Genomic DNA, 25,202 nt, shown 5'->3' with positions numbered 1-25,202 from the left:
AGCATGCTCTCACTCTGTCAGCCATGACTGGATAGAGGTCCTAAGTAATTTGCAATGTATTTTTCAGTTCCCCACACAGGATTTAACCTTCAGGCGAATATTACTTAATTAAAATTTTCCAAATACTCTAACCACTGTGCCAGGAGTCCTTGTAGACAATTCTAGTATGAATTTTAGGGACCTTAAACCTACTTTATTTCTATCACTATTTATTAGTATATATATTATTACTAGCAAAAGTACCCGTTGTTGACTGGGTTCAAAAAAAAAAAAAAATAGCCTACAGAAAATGGACTCTGATTTATGAAAGTATGATAGGTTATGAAAAGGAAGGGTTGTAAAAAGATAGCTTTGAATTTGGGGGTATCAAAACTAAAGCAAAATATGATGAAAGTAAAAATAAAATAGATAAACACAATAATTTATTATACCATACCTGTTCACACTGAAACACTTATCACAATATTCTGTGGATCTATATTAAAAAACCTTGTTAAACTTTGTGACATATTTCCATTCTATGGAGGTGAGGCACGAACAAACACCCCATAATTTTATTATATCATATTTCTTCAAAATGAAACATAATTATCAAAGTACACTTACGCAGATAGATATTAAAAGTCTTTATTAAAGTTTGTGCCTTTTTCCATTCTATGGAGGCCAGGCACAAACGCAGACCCCACAATTTTATTATACCATCCCTATTTAAGTTAAAACATACTTATCAAAGTATTATTATGTACATCTATATCAAAAACACTGGTAAACGTTTTTTTTTAATTTTAAAATTTTTATTTCCATACTTTGTGGACCAAGCGCATACGCAGACCCCAGAATTTTAATGAATCATCATTCTGTCAGATCAAGCATACTCATTCCTGTGTCTTGATAATCTTCTATCATCATATGTGATTAGTTTTCTATAATAGTCAACCATATAGGAGCTTATTCGTGACCAGATACACACACGGACGTTCAGCTTTATATTATAGATATATATTATTACTTTACTTACTACTGTATATATATTATCTATTATCTATAATTAACAGTTCCCATATGTTAAATTCTATACAAGATCTACTTAGTAACTGATTATCATCCATAATGTGCTTCTTTGAGTCATCTCACCCTCCACCGTTCTTCTGTTTACAATTTTTACATCATCCCATAAAAGATGGTTTCCCCTTTTCCCTTCATATATGGTCAGACATACCCAACTTCAATCTTTCCACATATTACTTTTTGATGTTCTTCTAAACTTACTTTAAAAAATACAATTGCAAATTACTTAGGACCTCTATCCAGTCATGACTGACAAAATAAGCGCATACTGCACTTGTAAAGTAAATAAAGGGTTCCATTAAAAATTCTATGCAAATTCCCCTGATATAGGCAGAAACATTCCAGAGTTCAACAAAATATATGTGAAAAAGATCAGAGGTTACATCGATTGAAACGTGAAAATGACATTCAAGATGAGAACAATAGTCTGAAGAACCCAAATGATACGAATAAGCAATCCTCATCTCAAAAATTCAGAAACAGAATTATTTCCAATTTATATCAAACTGCAAAGATTTAGACTTTCAACAAAAAAAATATTGAAAAAAGAAAAAATTTTATATTAAAGTAAATTCAAACGATTGATGGGTTGGTTGGTTAGTTGTTTTACGGCATATCAACCCTTTTCGGGTTATTTAATGCCGAATCCAAAGATTTTGAAGAAAAATTTTTTTTAATAGAATATATTTGTTGTTTTCATGTCGGTTTCTATTTAACCCATAGTTGGGACCCTAACAGGTACTACCACTCCGGGTCAGAGTGGACCTGGGAGCAATGGTAATTAAAGGGTGGCTCCACACTCCTCAGAACCCACAAGCTGGGGCCTCACCACTGGATATAGTTTAAGGTCATATCCAGGACCCCCATTGAGGGACTTTTACCCTCTGCAGGGGGACAGTCGGCGTATTCTAATGCCCCACCGACAGGGCCACGATTGATGGGAAAGGAAGGGGATTATTCAGATTATTTGCATCTTGGTTGTATTATTCACAACATTTCAGTCGCTGTAACCTCTGATCTCTTCAGATGCAGCTTTTCAAACACTAGAACCTATACAGAATTTTTTACTGAGCACATTACTTAATTCATGGTGGTAGATTGTTCTCATACTTTCAGCCATTTTTATCTAACATGTACATAAAGTTACATATAGATAAAAATTTCTAGCTAAAAAATCAAAATATTTAAATAAAAATAAAATTTTAGCTATTATGAATCTTTCTCCCAACTAAAATTCAGTGATAGAGGACATTTTGAATGTTGTAAGACAAAATCAATTCGACCTGAGGAGGGGTATGAGTATATATTAATAATAATTTGGTACCGCTGTTGATGAAGATATCTTCCCCAGTCAGGTTATAATAATGAACTGGACTCTGAATTCTTGTGTTTTACAAAGATGCTGGAATACCATGCAGTGTCAAAGATGGTAGACATGTATGTGTGGTGCAGTTGCAGATGACAGTAGAGACAATGCAACACAAATTTTCAACTAAAAAGTTAGGCGTTTTTAACAAGCAAGCGTAAGTTATAGAGGGTGATTAATGGGGCTTAATCCTAGATCAGTTTGTAGAAAGATATAGGAGAGCCAATTGATCACGTAACTAGCAATGACATAAATAGTATTTATACTGTGTTGATATTACCTATTGTTTATAATAAACTATTCCAATATTCTGTGGTACAGTTTTAAAGAAGATATTTAGTTGTGGTTTGAACTGATTATGTAACCAGAATATGAACATATTCTATTTTACATCAATAAAACATCAACAAAACCTGGAAGGATCTAAAAATGAATTTAAAAAAAAAAAAAAAAAAAAAAAAAAAGCAATTTTATTTACTTACAGAAATGAGCATATTTAGTAAATTTTCCAGAGTTGGAAGTTGAGGTATTAATTTCTGCACGACTTTGCTGAAAGCTTCAAATATTGAATGGTCGTAGATACTGGTTAAATAAAAGCTGAAAAAAAAATAAATAAATAAAAATATATATATATATAATATATATATATATATATATATAATATATATATATATTTTAAATATTCAACAATGTTTATTCAGATGAAATCGACTTTCTCATGTTGCCACATTTTACTTTACAGTTTTTAATGTGAGGAAAAAATCCAAAAAAGAGGGAGACTCTGGATTAATATAAAAATAAAAATTGCCTAGTCTAGAAGGATATCTTTTCCTGGCTGATCAACTACTAAACTGATCCTAATCCAAACTTGTCATTTTAAAACAAGGAAAGCTATTAAAAAAGTAATGAATCAATTGCATAAAGACCATTGGAATATCTTTCCTGCTGTTGGGCATGCTTTTTGCCAAAACCTTTGGTAAAAAATGACTGGTTTAAAATTGTATTTTATGTCTAGAAATTAAAAAAATATTATTTTGCTCTTTAATGTTTATAAATTTGAATTTTTATCAAAAGTTTTTATATGTTGTAATTATTCTTTATTAACTAGTGAGAAGTTAACGTGTTCATTTTTTAAATTCTTTAAAAACTTGTATATTTGTGTAAAAAGAATTTATTTTGTGTTTAAAAGTTTACTTTTTGCATGTGCATATTAATTTTTTTTTTAAATAAAAATTTGGGAAATAAAGAAAAAAAAAACAGTTGACAGAAATTAAAATATTGAATTAACATTATAACCATAATATTTTTTAAAAAGGAAATGAGTATTTTAATTTATAATTATTTAATAACAAGCAAGATGAGAAAAACAGTCCAGAACATAGAAATAATAATCCTTCATCTCAAAAATTTTGTGAAAAGACTTTTTTTTTAATTTACTTTAACAATTTTTTTTCAACAGATTTTTATTTCAATGATATTGATTCCATATAGAGTGTGAATGATATTTGCGTGAAATTTTAAACTACTCATTTTACATATATATATATTTTTTTACTGTTATTATATTTTTTGCTTGAAAATATTGATCATTTTTACATTTTTGTTTTTGCATAGTTAACCATGTCAAATTTTTCAAAGAGGCATGGAATCCTCTTTGGAATCTGTGTCAAAGGAAATTTCAAACTTTCAACATTAAAAATCATGGAAAAGATCAGAAATGAAATTTGAAATTTGACTACAAGGCGATGTTACTCGTGTTCACCGTCAGAATGCTGAAGTTTGTTGCAGAAGTCTAAATAATAAATAATGATCCAAACAAGTCAGTGCTCGCCATTGCAAGGGGAAAAGGTGCAATTGAAACTCATCAAATCATAGTGTAAGCAGATTTTTGCTAACTTTCAAAGAATATGAGGAAGGGAGAATTTTTGTCCAAGACGATGCAAAAAAGCAAATGTATCAGACCAAAATAATTAACAGGTTGAGGCATCAATTGGGGACAGACATACTGCAGTTCTTAGACAAAAATCATTTCTGTAAAGACCAGAAGATCAACTCCCAGAAACTGGCTCCTTGTCTCATCCAAGAACATGTCTCAAAATTTACCTATCACAATCTTGGTCTTTGGTGGCATCAACAATGAAGACAACCTCACATTTAACCCTAATGCTATCAAGCTCAGAACTATATTTGTTTCATAGTAAGGTGATGAAGTTCTGAGTAATTAGAGTAATTGCAATATTCAATACTATGTCAAACCAGGATTGCCTAGAGAGGAATTTCTCCAAATATAATGCACCTGATATCTGGCTTCCAAGCCAAAACCAATTCGATACCTTCCTTAAGGTTTGCATTCATAAATATCTGTAGACTTACAATTAACTTGGATGATGTAGAAGCATTTCTCTAGCAAACTATTTGGATATTTTAGCACTAAGTGAAACTAACCTACAATCCTCTATCCTCTCTAACCAATTTAACACATCTGGTTATCTCCCATTTTGCCGCAAGGACTCAGACAGACACATGCACAGACTTGGAATCTATATACGAAACACTTTCCCTTGATTAGGGAATTCAAACTAGAATCAAACAATTGGGAATTCATGTGCTTTAGACTAATTTTGCAACACTGCGTTAGTTACTTTTTTTTTTTTTTTTTTAACCACTCTCCCTCGTCCCAGCATAGATGCAACACTCTCCCTAGATACCAGAATCCAAGTTCATGTATTTGGTGACTTTAATATCCATCACAAAAACTGGCTTGGTTTCGATGCAGATGCAGCTGGAAGCATCACATAACTTTTGTATATCATATTCCCTAACACAGAGGGAATATGATATTCACTTCTAGCCAGACTTAGTAGCTGTGATATAGCGAAACACTAAATGACTACATATGCTTCCCCACCCTTCATGGACCCGTCTCCCAGATCGACAGGATTAGTAAGCCTCACTTCTAGACTTATTTCTGACCACAGTTCTCAAGAATTGTGTAAATTCGAATTGCTCTCTCAGAAATGCTGATCATGTTATGATAATAAAACTTAGGAGGCACCTAGAATGTTATAAAACCATTAATGAAAAATTAAGAAAGCATCCACTGCACTACTAAAATCATTTTAGTACCTTATTTCTTATTTAAAAATAGAACTATCTGATGATTTTATGAGATTTTATGTTGTACAAACTTCTGTTACAGATAAGATTTAGTTTGTTCTTTTCATATGAATAGAATTCTGTATGTTATTTTTTATTCAAGAGTAACTTATCCTGCATTTGGTAAAAGTAATTGATACTAATTTCAATATAAGTAAGGTAATAATGTTTTCATTTGAAATGTATCGGTTTAAAAGATCAATCTACACAAGGAAGCCTCCAGAGCACTAATAAATCTGTTTTTAAACCCTATCCCCATCTGTCTTAATATTAAAATGTGATCAAATAACAGGACAAACCAACAGTTTTAATATATCCAGTATTAGTATAAATAGTTTTTTCACTATTGGTATATACATCTCTCTTACTCTCTCCATCTGCATTTCTCCTCATACTGCCACTATAAAACCACCTCAATTTCAAAACCAAAAAGTTTAAATAACTTTCAGATATAAAATTTTTAAATCCTCTAAGAAAAAAAAAGGGGAAAAGTATTTAGAATGAAGTAATGAAGAAATTTTCTTTAAAAAATATTCAAATATTAAATACACAATGAGAAAAATCAAGATAAAAATTTAAAACATCCAAAAAGAAGAGAAATTTAACAGACAGACAATTATGTCCTTGCAAACTAAAGTGCATATTCTTTTGCACAAGGACAATATACAGCATAATCACATTGACACACCGGTTCTCATTAGCATTCACATAAACAATGTTGAGTCGGATTAATATCAGATGGGTGACCTTTTTCGAATACCATGTGCTGTATATGGGAGGATGTCAACACCTAATATCATCTCCTCTCACAAGGATATAAAGACAATTAGGAACTGCATGTAGTTTTAATATTCACTAGAAATTTTCTCTCATGAAAGAAACGAGCTCAACCCACCTAAGGCAAACGTTGTTTGTTTCTTTTTCATAACTGCTATAGTATAAACATAAAAATCTCAACTTATTTTACACCCAGGCAAACCAGGTTCATCATAAAGTTAATAAATTAAAGTGTGCTAACCTATCTTGATTAGATTACATACCTGAGGTAAATACCCTCAAATCCTGCATCCGAAAGATTATCATTTGCTCGCTGATGAATGTCGCGTTGGGATTCGATTTTTTGGTCGTCAGATAAGCCATCTACTTTATGAATGAACACTTCAAATTTTATGTCTGGGTTTATTTTATGTGCCCGCGTCACCGTCATGTTGAGTTTATCGAGAGCTTCCATGTAGTCATCCTATTAAAAAGAAAAGAAAACATGAATAGGATGTAGAACTTTATAATGCTTTCCAGATGAACTGAGTGGAGAACAAAAGCAATTGGATTCAGTTGTAAATCTTTAGGATAATAAAATTTAGATGAAGGTTTGTTAAAGTAAATATTGGAATTTTCCACATACAGTAAAGATTAAGCAAATAAAAAATCATTTCAAAGTTAAAAGTCTAGAATTAGGATTGTGACAAAATATGATTTTATTGAAAAAAAAATTAGTTGCCTACTTGTTAATACATACAAAACTGTATTAATATTAATACGATAACATAAAATTTGGATAAAATATATCCCTTTACTCGAGTGCATTAGGGTCGTGCTAACTAAAGGAGTGAGAGGCAATCTCATTTCAATGCAAAACTGTTTGTAAAAAACAGTATTCTTTGGTAGTTAATATTTAGAAACTGTAAGAAGATGAGGCAGTAGACTGGGCTTGGACTATTAAAAAACAACCAGATTTAAATCCCAGTTTGAAGTACTGTCTCTCTAGCCAGACTTAGTAGCTGTGATATAGTGAAACACTAAATGACTACATATGCTTCCCCACTCTTCACGGACTGAGCACTCTAGTATATGAAATCACCATCTATCATCATCAACGATGCAAAGTGCCTTATAGAAAACGAACAAAGCATGAGGTAACTAATATGGTTTAGGAAGTGCAAAATTTTATTTTTATTTTTTTACAATATCATCTGATGAAACCCAAACATTTTGCAGGTCGAAATGTGAATGCATTTGTGTATAACATTTTATATATATATATATATATATATATATATATATTTGTAGTCATTGACATACAGTCCTGTTTCGTTGTATCACAACTCATCAGTGCTGCTAGACTAGCATCTCACCCAAGCCAAGGATTGAACCTATAACCGTCGTGTTGACAGTCGGCAGTTCTCCCACTCGACCATGGAATCGACGCCCGTAAATAACTCGTCGGAATGTCTATTTAAATAGACACCCGCCACCATATATATATATAGTTAAAATAGTTTTACATTAAAAATATATATAACTAGTTGTCATTTAGCATTAATATAAATACCAATATAAGTAATACAAGGTTTACTGAATTGATTGTACAACCCCTGAATAAAACTACACAAAATATAAATTTCCATTGACATTCTAAAACGTGATGAAATAAACTAAATTGGGAGAATATTTTACCTGTGCATCAATGACAAAAATCAAGGCACCACAACCACCAAATATTTTCACAGCATCAAAGGTAGCATCAAAGAAATCTATATGGCCTGGAAGATCCCATACTTGGAACTGTACAAATGAACTGTTTGAAATATCTGTTGGAAGAAAAACATTGCTTGATTAATAGATTTGTCATTAAAATCTAAAAATTACACATTCACAAAAAAAAGTGTAGCATCTGTTTTGATGCTTCAATTAATCTATTTTGTCCTCAGCCAGTGAAGGAAAATCCTACAGCTGATATCACCTTCTCCAACCTCATTCTTTACCATTCGTTCGAGGGTCGTTGTAGGCAGAGGGGTTTAGGAAATTCTGAGCCATGCTCAAAAATATTCCTCAGATGAACTTTTTCAATCTTCCAGAAAAGAATTTCACAGAAAATTAGTGATGGGAGGGGTGGCTGCTGACAATCTATTGTCTGGCAGTTGGGGATAGAGGAGAGAATCCGTTCGGAATGAAAGGGTGTAAGGTAAAATCTAAATGACTCCGTTCTCTCTGACCTGGCAATTAGCCTAAAACGTGCGACTCCTCAATACCATATAATACATTTCCAAAATAGGGACTCACCAGAGTTCCCCAATGCGATACGCTCAAAGAAGAAACCCCTGAGCGTACTTTTTTTTAAAATGCTCCAAACTTCAATAATTCTGAAGGTATATAAATGAGGTGACAGCTTGCATTGATCCAGACTAGCCTCTGCTACTAAATGTACCCTACATAATCTATTACATCAGGCAGGTGTGGGACAGGAAGTGATGAATGGCATTTTTTATGATCCTGGCCATATTGGTGTTTTTCGTGATCCTGGTTATGGTGGTGTGAACATCACATCTGAGAGAAGATATAGGGTTAAACCCTTTACTTATCAGGATCTGATCATATTCTTCAAGCACCCAATGGGGGTCAAGATTAGATGCGATAGAAAAAGATTAAATTTGTAGGTTTTTAAAAAAAAAGGTGAATACAAATAATGAACACATGTACAAACAGGATTCAAATAGGAGTATATGCCCTGTCCGAGTATGGTGCATATGGTTCCTGGTACTGTTGGACCCCTCCCCTATGAGCAAGTTTAGCCTCTTAGTCAAGTTAAGTTAAATCCCTCTCCCCAATAATAGAAATTCACCAAAGTGTCCACTCCTCACTTTCAATTTTTGAATTCGGCCTCCCCTAATTTATACTTATCTTGGTATAACACCACCTTCCACCCCTCCCAGTGTTCTTTCTTCTCCCACTCTTTCAGAGAAAGACCTGCTTGTTTCCAGTTCTAAACAAACTGTAAAACAGTGGGGAATCTATTATTGAGAAAGGGTTGAGGTCTTCCTAAATTTCTTGCTTTTTTGTCCTGCTCTCCCCTTGTTTATACTGAAGAAATCTTTGTATATAAATAGTAAGCCCTAGTGTAAATGCAGTATTTTGGTGATTAAGGTGATTCTAATTAAAAGTAGGATAGACATTTTTGTTTAGATTAAGGATGACCCCCCCTCCCATTTTATGGCATTGTACCCAATTTGTTTTAAATGTAAATTGTTTCTATTTTCTGCAAATTCAAAATGTAAGATCTGTTGTTCACATCTTGGTGACATTTGAAGTCTTACCAATGCCAGAAGATTTCACACAATTCATCTTTTGAAAAAGAAATTATAAAAAAATTTTAAACTATATTTTATAAAGATCTCTTAATTTTGTTAATAATTATAATAGTATTATCGATAAAATTATTGTGTATATAGAAGTGAATTTGACAATACAAATTAGAAATGTATATTACAAAATATTAATTTATTAGAAACTATTCAAAAGTAAAGATGCAAATAAATGATATTGTTTGTGGGAGTTTTAATATATATGACACGTTTTAAGTCTCCAAGCATAGTTTTGGGACAATTGAAGTCAAAAATCACTGATCAGTCACACAATGATCTACAAAGCTATTCTTGTGATATGTGAGGCAAAACTAAATTGTCTTTCAGAAAATCATAGGTTTATATGGTTAATATACCTGTTTTCAACCGGAAAAAAACGATATAACTGAAAAAAAAGGCCTAAAATGGAGATATTTTAGTGACAATTTTTGTTACCTCACCACAAAGAAGAGCCAAAAATCACTTTTAGACATGAAACTAAGGGAAGTAAATAATCATTTTCGTTCAACAATAAAAATTGCATTTGTGCAAAAAAAAACGCTGCTCATAGAACTCTCTTCGAATTTTACCCATTCTCCTCAATTACAGGCTGTGACAATTTTTTCCCGATTTTGGTCAAAAAATGCGTCTTTTTGGCAAAGATCCCTCTAAAATGATGACAAACGAAGCAAACACTGTCCCTATGGTCATTTCTCAGTAACCTTGATCAGTTAGCTTTCATTTAAGCTTTAGAACAGCAGCAACCGGCTAGCGGTTCCCAAAATATTGCATGTTTTGTTTGACCGGGTGAAAAGTGAAGCCGAAAATAATTTTTTCTGTAAAAAAAACAAAAAAACCTGCCTTCAATTTTCGAAAAATCAAAAATCCCTTCTATACAACTTGTCACTAATATCAATCTGAACAACTTGTATATCAGGAATTTTTTATTTTGGCCAAATTGAAGACGTACATTTTTTTTTACAGTAATATTTTTTTTCTCCAAATTTGTCCCCCAGCAGTATTTTTCACAGTTGATACCAAATTATGTGCTAACAAAGTGGTCATATCACTTCTGATAGGTTTCCACAACTATTCTCTCCAACAGGGTTGAAAACTAAGTGACTCACCCTTCATTTTTGCTTTGAGGGTTTCCCTTGTGAATGATTTATATGTCATGGTAGGCAGTATAGGTTGGATGTATAGAAGTAACATTTCACAGCTCCATCGTATTGTTTGAAGTCAAGGAATACCCTCATGAATTATTCAAGTGTTATGGGTGAACTGAAAAGAAGGTTTTCACGTGGAGCAAGTGTGAAAAATAGTTTCGCAATCTGCAGGATATGGTCCTTGGGACAAAAAAACGGGAAGTGCGATTCCGGCCGTCATGAAAGAATTGCTTGAAAACATGGTTTCCCATCAAAATTTTGTATTCGTTTTTGTTTTATTGGATTCCTCGTGAAATTTTGGTTTAGAAAAATGGTATAACACTTATACATTATCTGTTTTGAAAATTGACCTAAAATGGCAATTGTGTCCCAAAACTATGCTTGGAGTCTTGAAACGTGTCATATATATATATATATATATATATATATACCCGTTCACATACACCTTTCACGATAAAGCTAGAACCCAGAATTAGATAGAATCAAGCAATTGCATCGACAACGCCATGGCCCATACGGTTAGGTCGTCAGTATTGCACACTTCATGAGTGTGACGGCCTGGGTTCATGCCTATGTCGGAGCACGTCACTGATGAGATGCAGTACATCGAAACCCACTTTGGGTCTGGCGTTGTCCATTGTCGATGCAATTGCTCGATTCTATCTAATTCTGGGTTCTAGCTTTATCGTGAAAGGTGTATGTGAACGGGTATTTATATATTTATCTATCATCTCCTCTTTATATATATATATATATATATATATATATGCATACACACAAACAGTATTTCAAAATACTCTTGTATCATGCGACTTAAATAAGTTTAACCAGTTTTGATGTTAATATAGTTATGATAGATTGAAAAAAAACTTTCATATTCATTTGTTTCAATAGTAAAAAATGTGACCAATTAAGTCATCCATTGAGCTGGAGTTAACATTTTTTGAATCAGTAAAAGAAAAAAAAAAAAAAAAATAGTTTATAAAGCCAGTTAGATTTTTTTTTAAAATAATCCAAAATTAGTCTTTCTGTTCCCTATATCTCCCCACTCTCTCCAGCTACAACTTAAATAATATTTATACTGTGGTAATATTGTTTATCATGGACCATTCCAATATTCTGTTTTATAGTTTTATTATCTTTGTTAATAAACAGAGAGTGAATGAGTGATGGAAGCAAGAGTGATAGAGAATATAAAATAGAAAAAGAGGAAGAAGGTTAAATAACAGCAAAAGAAGGTAACAATAATAGACAGAAACTCAGATGGATGGCATAGTGAGTAAATTGCAAATTTTTAAAACAACTCAATCCCAAAACTAAATATTTGAACATTTATTTTGTGTGACTAAAATATATAAGAAAAAAGTCTTAGGGGAAAATTTTGATTAACTCTCCTTCAGTATAATAATAGATATATTTTTTAGGCGATTTTAAGCTGAACATTATTTTCAATCATGATAAGTTCAGCATCAAGTGACCCAAGTGTAAATATACGATAAAACAATATCAAATAAATTTATAACTTACCATCTTTTACTATTTTATTGGTACTTTCAAGAAACAAGGTTTCATTGGGAGAGACTTTATGAAATACAACTTTTTGTATTGAAGACTTCCCACTCCTAGAAAGAAAGAATAAACAAGATGATTAAAAAAAATAAAAGAGAAAGGGGTACGATTTGAAATTAACTTGCAAAAATTTTGGAACATTACTAGAAGTAGAAATAAAAAGGAATATTCATTACCTTCGTAGACCCATCAGCAGGATGCGAGGCTTTTCATCAGAGCTGGAACCGACAGCTTCATTTTCCTGGTCAACTGTGCCATATCCAAAGTCCTGGAACGAACCAACCATAAAATCTCCTCCAGCCTCATCTTCATAGGACTACAAAAGAAAGATAAACAATTGATGATAATTCATATGTTGCACAAATAAAGGAGATAGAAAATTATTTCACGTCTGCTTCTTATTCATCTTAAATTCTATTTTTAGATGCAGCATTTCTTTATACATAGTTGTACTCTAGTTGTTTTTTTAAATAAATCTTAATATTTTAAAAACTACACAATCAAACTTTATAAAAATTGATGTCTGGATTCCAACAGTCCTGGATACATTGCTAAACATTTCGATTGAATCAACTCGAGGAGGTACTATTTGACTAAAATTTGAAATCAGTCTGTCACAGTTTTAAATAGGATTTTTTCATTTTCATAAAAAGAAAAAAAAAAAAACACAAGGCTGAAAAAAAAATTCTTGGAAGTTCGAATTGAATTATCGCCCTTTGTTTATCAAAGATGACAAAGTAAGAAAGATCTCACTTTTCTCAAAATTTCTTTTTCTTAATTAAAAAATACTTTATCAATTATGCATTTCTTGACATATGACATGTTCGTTCCATCACGGATACAGACATCATGCAGATCTTAATTTGTTTTTTAATATAGGAGGAATTCCTGACAAGAACCAGGAAAAAAAAAAAAAAAAAAAAAAAAAAATTAAAATATTTATTTAATTGTACAGAAGTTCAGAAAAACATTGGTACCATCGGTTTCAAGCCCAATATAAAGGAGAAACCGACAGTACCAATGTTTTTTCTGAACTTCTGTACAATTAAATAAATATTAAGCTCTTATATCGAAAAGTTTTTCTTTGTAATCAAGCACTTTGTTGGAATTCTTTCCAATAAAAACAGTAAACAAACAAATATATATATATATATATATACACACACACACACACTAGAAGGGAGTGCCGGTGTTACCAGGGTTGCATTTGGACACACCTGATATACTTAGGATATTGAGCCGCATTACCTGGGAATCTTTACTTTCATTTTTGCCACCTCCCCTCCTTTTTAAACTATGCAACTTTCTTTTGACAATATAATTTATAACTTTGAAAGCTTAATTAGTAACGTGCCATTGAATGTAATATTGAGGCTGTGTAAAAACTTGGAATGAGTTTAGTTTTCAACAAAATATTAGAAGTTGTCTTTTAATCCCTTCAGCCATATAACCTTTTTAAAATGCATAAAAATATTAACTGTAAACATTATATTTTAAATTTTCGATATGCTATCCTGTGGTATGGAAATCTATTAAAATTGATATTTTGGTAATGGTAAAGTTTGTGAACCAAAGTAAGTAAAATACATACGTCTCAAATAACAAAGAGATTTTTGTACAACATATAGAATTGAATTTTTAAAGCAAATGCATTAATTAAAAAACATTTACAATGAAATTTTCTATAATTTAGTGTGTTAATATTTCTTAAAGTAAAAATAAGTTGATGTCAGAATCCATTTTGCTCTAAATAATTAATGTGATTGAAATAGGATTTAGCCGTTTAAATTCAAAGTCCAGTTTAAAAACATTCAATGATTAACCTTGATATGTTAACTAGCAAAGTTTCAGAATAAAGGCTGTATCGTTTTAGGGTTTTTTTTTTTGTCAATTATGTTATAACACCCACATTTCTGTGTTCCTCTTTAAATGTGCCTCTTAACAGTTGTAAACCGCGTTTTGCCAAATTTTGTTTGAAATGCATTCATAAATCTTTCACTTACCTTTTAAATAAAGTTACTTGCATTTCTAAATGGAAGTAACTTTATTAATGGTGGGTTTAGCAAATTAATTAAAAATTAAATAAATCAACTTTAAATGTTATTCCTAAATGCAGCAATTAAAATAATTCTATTACTAACATTGATTAGTAGCATCAAAATCATTAAAAGATTTTCTTTAATGCAATATGTAAATTAGGCAACTACATTAGTGTATGACGTTTCTGAATTTTTTAGATGAGAATTGGTTATTTGAATTCATTCGACTACTGTTCTCATCTTGAATGTGATTTTCATGTTTCGGTCGAGATAAACTCCAACCTTTTCAGGTGTATCTTGTCAAACTCAGGAATGTTTAAATAAAGGGTTCCACTCAAAATTCCTGAGTTTGACAGAAACAGTCCCAAGTTCAACAAAACACACCTGAAGAAGGTCAGAGGTTATATCGACAGAAACGTTGTGAAAATCACATTCAAGGTGAGAACAGTAGTCTGATGAATCCAAATAATATGAATACTTTAGTGCAGATTTCCTTTGAATAAATATGATATAGAGAAACTAACAAAGATACCTGCACTTTGCTGTAAGATCGGGTAAGTGAATGCTGTAAGAGCTGCACCAAATTTGACCTTAACCTTGAAAAATAGTGTTTATCAGACCTAGGTCAGAGACCATCATCATACCAGATTTGGTCATGATCGGTTCAGTGGTGTGAGCTGTACACACAAACGCTACTACTTTATATATATATATATATATATATATATATATATATATATATATATTATGAGAGAATAAGAGTATAAAAATCTGTTTTTAGTATGAAAATTAATTTGTGAAACACTTTTGTTGTGAATAAACAGAAATGACTTTCTAATATCTATACTACTATAAATCTGTTTTTTTGTGTATTGATATTCATATAAAAAACCTTTTTTTCTATTTATTTAAGAAAATACAACTTTTATATATACATGGATCGTGGAATTGCAGTCATCTGCAAAAGATCTATGTAATTTGCATATTCTTTGAAACATTCATTTTAATTCCCTATTAGTTTTTTTGGTTTTCTCATGGGATGATCATCTTTAGTTAACTATTACGTGTAATTATATTCATGCAGATATTCTACATGATTTATACTTGTGTAAAAAGGTTATAGTAAACATAAACCTTTTTCTCTCTCTGTATATATATATATATATATATATATATGTGTGTATATATATATTTGTTTAAAAAATTTTGCATACCAAACACCTGTCATTTTTTGGTCTACAGACATGAAACTTAATATATATGGTATTTGAACCGATGTAAAACTTTATATTTGGGTTTTAAAGTTTTGCATGGGTTCAAATACCCTATATATCAAAAATCGGTGCAAAAGAGTGAAAATTTTAAAAAATGAAATTTGCCAGATGAAGGTCAAATGATGGCGTTACAAATATGCATGCGTAACGTAATAGCTATTGGTTCATGTTTTAATTTTTGCCTTGCAGCAAATATGTCTTCATAGCTCCGGCATTAAGATCAAAGGAAAAAGTAAATCATAAGTTAAACGTTTTGGTTTTAATGCTCGAGTCATTTATTTATTTTGACACTTTAAATCATTACTATATATTTGGTCCAATATAATATAATAATAAATACAAAATCTGCATTAATCAAAAGATCATATCTAAGCATTTTTATGACCAGGCAATGCCAGTCGGCCTACTAGTATATAAGTAAACAATGGTATACATCTTTTTGCTAATATGTATAATGCTGCCTTTTGTTGGAATCATGGAACCAATTTTATCAAGTAAAATGTTAGGATAAACCCCATTATTGCATTAAAGCAATAATCTATAATATTTTACTTGTTCCTTCCTTAATCCATATGTTATGCTTTGAAATGGGCCAAATACAATTTTTAAAGCCAAATTTGCAAAATTTGGCTTTAAAAGGGTTAATCTGGCAACTCTGAAAAAGAATATGAAATTGATCTGCCTTTGATGTAGTCTTGTTTTCGAATATCATTATAATGATATATTATTATTGTTGTAATGGTATGAGAAAAAAATTTGCAATTTCAACATGCAACAATTCTTCACTAAGGAAAGTTAGCAGAAGGTTATATAAAAAAGGGAACATTCAAAAGAAACAGTGCAAAAAATAACATTGTCTGCCAAGAAATGCTGAACTGAAAGAGTAAATTAAAGATTGTCTCTTACAATGGAACTATTATTTGTATTGAACTATGTTGCACAATATTACTTTCTGATTAGTTATTAGTACTTACCTCATTTGGTCAGTTTTATATTATACTAGACTACTCGTGACCCGTTGGATCAGTATGTTATATTAGCTATGGAATTCATGTATGAGCGTGACACTTGTGATGTAAAGAAAATAGTTTTTTTTGGGACATAACAGAAACATTTCTATGAAAGTATATTAAAATGAAAAATCACGGACGGATCACTCAAACATGAAAAAAAAAAATCCTCCCTATTCGTGTAAAGTTACTTATTTTTCCAAATAATCGCTCAAAAATCTAAAATTAAACATGATTTTCCTATGAATCGAACACTGACGAAAGTCATTTAGCAGCAAAAACACACATGAACCTACCGATGAGAAATATAAGAATGAAAAACCCATATTGGAATCCTTCAACAAAGTTATAGAAATTTAAAATCTAAAAAAAATAATTAAAACCTGAAGCAAAAAAATAAAGCCAAAATAAATAAAATAAAATAAAACTAATATTGAAACAGATTAGTAAATGTGTCAACAAATTCACCGTTCTCACAACTATTTTGTATCTAGAAATGTAAACAAGAAGGAAGGAAGGAAGGAAAAAGGACGGATAGAGAGTAGTTGCAGTAGTAGTCTTGGCTTTACTACAATTGTTCTTATGTTTGTCAACGGGTTAAAGTTGTTTAGTTGTAAGAAAATAGCGGCAGTATAGTTGTAATAAAGAATATTTGCAAAACACCCCCACTCTTCCCATGTTAAATAATAATTTCGAAATAATAATGTTAATATTTTAGTGCACAGGTCAAAATCTGCAAAAGAAGCAATTTGTTTACGTTTTTATGGGTTAATGTTTATGTGTGCATGCGCAACCGGATGTCGTAAACCGGAAAGCGGGTTACATCATTCGTTACAAGGTCATTTGAGTTTTATAATTATATAGATTTGTAATGGACACTATTTTCATAGAAATGTTAATAAACTTACATTTGTTGCGTGTTATTTGGTTTTTCTATCCAAAAAACAAAATTTTTTTGTTATCCAGAAAAAAAAATATCAATTTTATCAAAACATATTTGTTGATTAAATATTTCTTATTACGTGGAATTTCTATAGGATCCGCTTAGTATATTAATATCTTTATGCAAGATCTGCTGTCTTCATTTGACGGTTTCAATTTTATAGAAGTTGATTTTCAAATAGATAGCATTATATTTATAATTTATATTTGTTTGCTTTTTACTCAGTAAAAACGAGTTATTTTAAATAGTTATACAGGTTAAAAACACAAATGGGTCTCATCAAATACAAGATCTAAAGTAAGTATGAAATTATCTCCAATTATCTTTCACCTTCGATTACAGAGATATATAAGAGTTTCTCTTCTAGTATTGAACTGCTGTAAAACAAGTGAAGCATGTATGGTTCCACGTGAGTGCACAATGAACGAGGCAGAAAAAAAGCACCCCCCTCCCATTTATCCCCAAAAGTCCCTAAGGGATGTCAAATTCTTGTGAAAATGAACAAGCGGTGTAGTTTTAGGCCTTAACATATGTAAATTTGAGTTCTGCACCATGCAAAAAAAGAAATGACTAAGTCTATCATTTGCACACCCTCTCCCATTTAGCCTCAAAAGTCCCCCAGGCCTTAACATATTTAAATTTGAGTTCAGCATCATGCAAAACTGACATACGCAGAAAATTTTGGACAAATATGGTAAAATAGTACCAAAAATGGAGTGTTTTTATTAGCCCTAAAAGAGCCCCTGGGGCACATCCAAGAGTTATCACAAAGTATAGATAAGCAAAATTGTATAGAAATCAGTTAGTTACAACTTTTCAGAAAGTTTTATAGAAATCCAAGACATCAATTTTTTTTTCAAAATGTCAATTTTAGCCATTTTAACCTGAAAGGCACCCCTAGGGGGGCAACTGGAGTTTTCCTGGAAAATCTGTTCTGTTACTTTTTTACTCATATCATGTTTAATGTTTGTGCAAAATTTAAAAAAATTTCAAGGCATAGTTATTGAGAACAGTGCGAACAGACATGAGTGAATTTACAGGTCCACCCTCCTTTTGTCAGAGGGACCAACAAAATATTCAAAAATCATGCAGATTAAAATATGGAATCTGTTATGCACAAGCAGGAGGGTTTCATATAGACATGCAGAAAAAAAAAAATGGAATTTTGTCATATTTCTTTGATTACTTACATAAAATCTCATTTTTCTCAAATCTTTTCAAGCAACACAACATTTTGAAAATTTTCTTTAATGAAAATCTCAAACCATTCAGAAATACAACAATCTAGGATTTACTTTTTTTTTTACTTTAACTTATTATGTAAGAATATTTATTCTTAATTATTACTTTTCTTGTGAGTAATTTTAAAATAAGGAACTATAGAATAGACTTCCTTAAAAATAATTAAAAATAATTAAAAAAAAAAAAAATGAACACCAATTCTTTAAAATTCGATTTTGTAATAGAAGCTATTTTTCTATGAAGAATTGAAATTAAAGACTAAGATTAAAATATGTAAATCTAAAAGAAACAAATTCTTCAGTTCTTTAGATTAGTGGCTCCTCCAAGAAATATTATCTTTATTTTAGGAGTACACATGAACGATAATACTAGACTGCTGTCTATAAATATTAATTCTTGCCAACAATTATTTTCTATTTGGCAATTTAAAAGATTCAAAATGATTTTCAAATTATGACCAAAAAGCAATTGGTGACATCAGTTTATCTCTATATATAATAAAATCATGTATATAATAAAATCATGTATAAAAATCATATATATAATAAAATCATGACATTTTTTTCCCTTCTACTTATCAAACTAGTAGGAAGCCAAAGGGGCTATTCCTATGCAAATATTTTGCACTTACGATTCAAAGTTAAAACTGCTGCGTCTTCCCAAGTTAAAATAATTTCATCTCCATTCTAAAAATATAATTGGCCCTCCTTGCCTCACTCAGCTATATAATCCCACATAAGTAGTAACAAATATTCCCCCCTTTTTAGAGTCACTCCTCCCACAAACCCCCAAATGACAGCCATTTACTGTTATATAATTATATAACATAGATTACAATATAAAGTTCCGATATTGACTAACTACTTTTAATGCTATTACTCTTATTACTATCAGTATTATGATAATTGTTTTATTAGTAACTGACAGTTCAACCCGGCTTTGCTTGGGCCCTATGTACTGTTCATAACTTTATGTGCATATGTATATATATATATATATATATATATATTAAAAAGTTTGACTCCTGTCCAGCTAACCTACATTTAAAATTTCAAGTATTTAGACCTAAAATTGGCAGAGGAGTTTGGTAGAGCCTGCAAAGGTCAACTCTTTCAACTTTGACCTCTTGACAGGCAAAATTTCATCGAAAAACTGATTAAAAAGCTTGCTACATGTCTGAATACCCTTTATTCAGAATTTCAGATGTTTAGACCGCAAAGTCGGCTGAATAGTGAGACTGCAAAAGGTCAAATTTTCAGCCAAAAATCGATTTAAAAGCTTGCCCTATGTCTGAATACACTTTATGTAAAATTTCAAATGTTTAGATCAAAAATTGGCTGAGTAATTTGGTAAAGACAACTGAGGTCAATTTTTTTTAACTTTGACCTCAATTTTGACCCCTTAACATTTGTTTTGGGCTCAAATCAAATTAAAAAATTTGATCCATGTCTAAGTAACCTACATCTAAAATTTCAAGTGTTTGGACCCAAAATTGGCAGAGGAGTTTGGTAGAGTTTTCAAAGGTCAAATCGTTGAACTTCGGCCCTTTGACAGTCAAATTTCTGGCCGAAAACCCAATTAAAAAGATTTCCCCAAATCTCAATACCATTTATGGCAAATCTCGAGTCTGTAGACTTAAAATTGACAGTAATTTAGTAGGGAAATGTACACATACAGGAACATACACGCAGACAATTTCACTTTTATAGATATTACTTCATCTATTATTTGTTTTTATCAGTATTTGACAAATAAGAAGCCTGTTCTGCATAGCGAACCAGAGTCCCTATTTTTTCTAATAATCGTCAGCAGCCATGTTTACGCGTTTCCTTTGTTTACAACATTAGTTTTGTAGCTTTGCATATTTTTACATAAAAAAGAAATGTTCACGCACAAGTACTATACTGTTTATACTAATAGCACAGATTTTCAAAATGGTAAAAACATTTACCCCTAACAGTATCGCATGCCTTACTTTTGTTTTGACACAAATATAATACAGTATTGTTTAGTTGTGTACACAACTTCACAATTTTTGTTTAATGCCAACTTGATTGGATATTTAAAAAAACAAAAAAAAAATATAAATAAATACAGTTTGGTTCAGAATGTGCTTATTTGGAATACTGACAAAGAATTTATGACTATTCAATACTTTCACCTAACAATTTAACAAAAACATATTATTTGTATATCAGCTAATGTTACATTTGATTGTAACATCAATTTAAAAAAACATAGCACAGGGCATATTCATCAATAAAGTAATAACATTCTAAAAAACAGTGACCGCCACTGCTATGAAAAAAAGAGCAATAACCACCATGGATGATGGTGCCCTTCACTGGATGACAGGGCCTGACATTTGAAGACAAGCGATTTGTTCGCCAGTGCCTGCCCTTCTCAAGAAGTGATTGTAAACATAGTTAATTTCATTTCAGAGCAATACAATGGAGTATGACACTGGTCATGATCAATAGGTCAGCAGGTTATCTCAATATTCCATAAGAATCTTTCACTTAGTGATACAAGCACCAAGTGAAAGATTGTTTCAGCAATCTGACCCACTACAATGATTGCAAAGGAAGCCAGTGCCAGCCAATAAACAAAAATAATCACTCCTATTTCATTTCAGGGTAATCCAATGGATGCCACGTTGGAATCAACAGTCACAGTTGTAAAGACACTCAAGGTCCACCAGTAAACACTTCAATACAGCATTAACTGCCAGTGATCATCACTCCTCGCCACAGGCATCTAATAACAGCCAGTGGATGCCAGTGCTTGACAGTTGAAGACAATTTCAGTTAGGAGCATTCCAATGGAGGCCGACACTGATCATGGCCTCTAGAGAATTCCAGTTGCAAAGGCAGCCAGTGCCAAACAGTAAACGTCCTAACCTAGCACTAATCACCAGTAACCAACAGTGATGAGAATCACAACAGTGGCTTCTGCTAGTTGCCATTGCCAGACATGCTATACAATGGAAACCAAATGATTTCATTTAAACCACAGCTGCCGGTGCACACTATTTTCCAGAGCAGGCAGTGGTTCCCAGCAACAGTAGTTTTATTTGTTTTGGGGGTGGATGAGTGGGGTGTCCTTTATCAATTCCCTTCTGGCTTTGTGCCATAATTCTAACAGGCAACACTGATAGGTCTTGCTAGTTTTTAATAATGAAAATAAAAATTATTTTCTGTTTGATATTTTAAAAGAAGCAAAATGATTTTCAAATTATAGTCAAAAAATAATTAGTGGCATTTTATTTTTTTATAATGAAAACAAAAGTGTCTAACAATGTTTATCATTCAACTAATTTTAAAGTCTTTAAACCAACTTTTCTTAAATAAAGTTCCCCAGAATCTTAGTGTTTCACAAGAATAAGTAAGATAAGCTAATGCACTTTGGACTTTTTCTTTCATATATGTAATATCACCAAACCCGCATAATATAGATATCATATCTAACCTATAACATTAATACAGTGATACTTGTACGGTGCCAATGTGAAAATTTGATAAAATACTAATTTTTCTGTAATCAAGTTATTAAAAAGCAAATACTATATTCAGCACATGAACTGTGATAATAAAGTGAGAAAAATATTGTATATACAAGGTGCCTTCAATAAGTTTCCAGACATTTTTATACAAGCATTTAAAATTGTTGCAGACTTGAAAATTCAGTATGTTATTGCTATATATATATATATATATATATATATATATGAGATTGACTGACCAATTTTTATGATTTCAGGTTCAAAAGAACAGCTACAGCAGGAATTGGAATACACCCTACTAAAGCCTGATTGTCACAGCTGGTGAATTTCAAAAATGCAATCTGAATGAGAGAACACTATGCAATAAGATTCCATTTTAAACTTAGAAAAAATGTCACAGAAACCTATGGAATGCTTCTGAGTGCTTTTGAGACATCTTCAGTGGCATAAGAGATTCAAGGAAAGCAAGGAGTCTGAGGGTGAGAGGAGTAAGGAAGTCAGAATACCAGAGTTGATTGGCCAAATAAAGAATTTCATGGATAAGGACCGTCATATGCCCATAGAGGCAATAAGTGCAGTTTAATATCTGTGTGGGAACTGTACACACAATTTTTCGTGAGGAACTGAAGATTTGCATGAAGTTTGTTCCAATGGTGCTCAGAGAAGATTCTGATGTTGCCATGACAACAGGGAGATGGTAGAGCTGACCAATTCAGATCTCGCAGTTCTTGATGCTTTGGTGACCTGCAATTAAAGCTGGATCTATTACTATGTTCCAAAGACCCAAGAAGGCCAGACAGCAAATCCACTCATAAACTTATGATTCCTTTTTTTTGATAGCATGGGCATGATCTACATGCACTGGGTTCCCACTGGAGAGACAGTCAACAAAGAATACTATGTTGATATTTTAAAGGAGTTCAGAAAGAGATTCCATCAGAAGAAGCCAGCACTCTTCAATTCGAGTCAGTGGCATTTCCACCAGGACAATGCACCAGTCCACTACTTCATCCTTGTCACAGATTATTTGGTCAAGATGGGCATCAAGACAGTTCTTCACCTTCCTTACAGTCCAAACCTTGCTCCTTGTGACTTTTGGTTATTCCCTAAACTCAAGAAAAACCTTAGAGGCTGTCGTTAGGAGACAATTGAGGAAATGAAAGAGGCTGTGATGAGGGTCATTGACACGATAACAAGAAGACTTCCAGAAATTGTTAGAACGGTACAATAAGTGCATTGCAGCTGGAGAGTACTTCGCAGGGGACTAGAATTTCATGTGTATACTACCAATAAAAGTGCCCATATGAAAAAGTCTAGAAACTTATTGAAGGCACCTCAGAATTTTGTTTTTGCACGTTTCATGAAATGTGTTCCAACAGGATAAAAAAAAGTTGGAGAAACAGAGTTAAATTATCAATTTTTAAGGTAATTTTTGACTAAAAGTTTTTTAAATATTTTTTAGACGAAGCAACTCTAAATTAATTATGAAAATGTAATAGGCCTAAGAAAAAAAAAATGGATGTCAGATGGCAAAGTTCCTCATTCTTATAATTTACTGATTGTTAAAACCTTTGAACTTAATTTGTTTTTTTATACGAAATGTATCAATCAAATGATTGTAAATAAAGAACAAAGTTCATATTTAAAATAAATTCAGTCAAGCTTTTATATACAGGCATCATCATCAGAAATACAAAAATAAATTGAAATGAATCAGATCTTTTAAAGTTTTAAATTTATTTTAATGCAACGTTAAGAAATAATTACTTGATTAGATATATATTTTTTGCATTATTATTTGAAAACTGCAAAGATATGGCAGTTTTCATACATCTATGAAATTTACTGGATTCATTATGAAAATTATTCACAGGATATATGGATGAAAAAATAAAGCAACAAAATAATACCTAATAATCATTAAAACATTTTAAATTATGCCAATTCAACTTATTTATTCTTATTAAAAATCATTTTATTAGTGTATAATAAACATTATGGAAATCAAAATCAACCAAAGTAGATAAAAGGTATGTTATTCATATTATAATAAAACAATCATTTAGATCAAACATTTTTTAATGTTTTAGGATTTTTTGTAATGGAAATTGCTTAAAAGAAGGCATAAAGCCACTTTAGGTAAGGAGCTAAAAAATAAACAAGTGAAGCATGTATGGTCCCACGTGAGTGCACAGTGAACGAGGCCTAAAAAAATGACTAACTTCAGCATTTGCCCCACCCCCATTTAGCCCCAAAAGTCCCTAAGGGATGTCAAATTCTTGTGAAAATGAACAAGCGGTGTAGTTTTAGGCCTTAACATATGTAAATTTGAGTTCTGCACCATGCAAAAAAAGAAATGACTAAGTCTATCATTTGCACACCCTCTCCCATTTAGCCCCAAAAGTCCCCAGGCCCTAACATATTTAAATTTGAGTTCAGCATCATGCAAAACTGCTGACATACGCAGAAAATTTTGGACAAATATGGTAAAATAGTACCAAAAATGGAGGGTTTTTATTAGCCCTAAAAGAGCCCCTGGAGCACACCCAAGAGTTATCGCAAAGTATAAACAACATAATTATATAGAAATCAGTTAGTTACAACTTTTCAGAAAGTTTTATATAAATCCAAAGCATCAATTTTTTTTAATAAGCACAAAAGTGTCAATTTTAGCCATTTTAACTCGAAAGGCATTTTAACTCGAAAGGCACCCCAGGAGGAAAATTCAAAATCTAGCAGTTCTAAGGAA

At 31.6% G+C, this 25,202-nt stretch overlaps 1 protein-coding gene across 2 annotated transcripts in view; it reads right to left on the bottom strand.

Annotated features, from left to right (window-relative positions):
- The window catches only part of LOC145279680 (ras-related GTP-binding protein C-like), a 52,188-nt gene that overhangs the window by 10,430 nt on the left and 16,556 nt on the right, over positions 1–25,202 (bottom strand). For both annotated transcript variants that reach the window (XM_080130952.1, XM_080130951.1), the window contains exons 2-6: positions 12,620–12,759; positions 12,402–12,496; positions 8,045–8,178; positions 6,631–6,830; positions 2,917–3,031 (exon numbers count right to left, since the gene is read on the bottom strand). In XM_080130952.1, the coding sequence (XP_079987078.1) occupies positions 2,917–3,031; positions 6,631–6,830; positions 8,045–8,178; positions 12,402–12,496; positions 12,620–12,759 (684 nt within the window). The remainder of the gene's footprint in view (positions 1–2,916; positions 3,032–6,630; positions 6,831–8,044; positions 8,179–12,401; positions 12,497–12,619; positions 12,760–25,202) is intronic.

Source organism: Euprymna scolopes, chromosome 7 (assembly GCF_053919585.1).
Source record: "Euprymna scolopes isolate OS-2025 chromosome 7, ASM5391958v1, whole genome shotgun sequence".
Taxonomy (NCBI): domain Eukaryota; kingdom Metazoa; phylum Mollusca; class Cephalopoda; order Sepiida; family Sepiolidae; genus Euprymna; species Euprymna scolopes.
The sequence above is the reverse complement of the archived record's forward strand: the minus strand, read 5'-3'. Positions and strand labels throughout refer to the sequence as shown.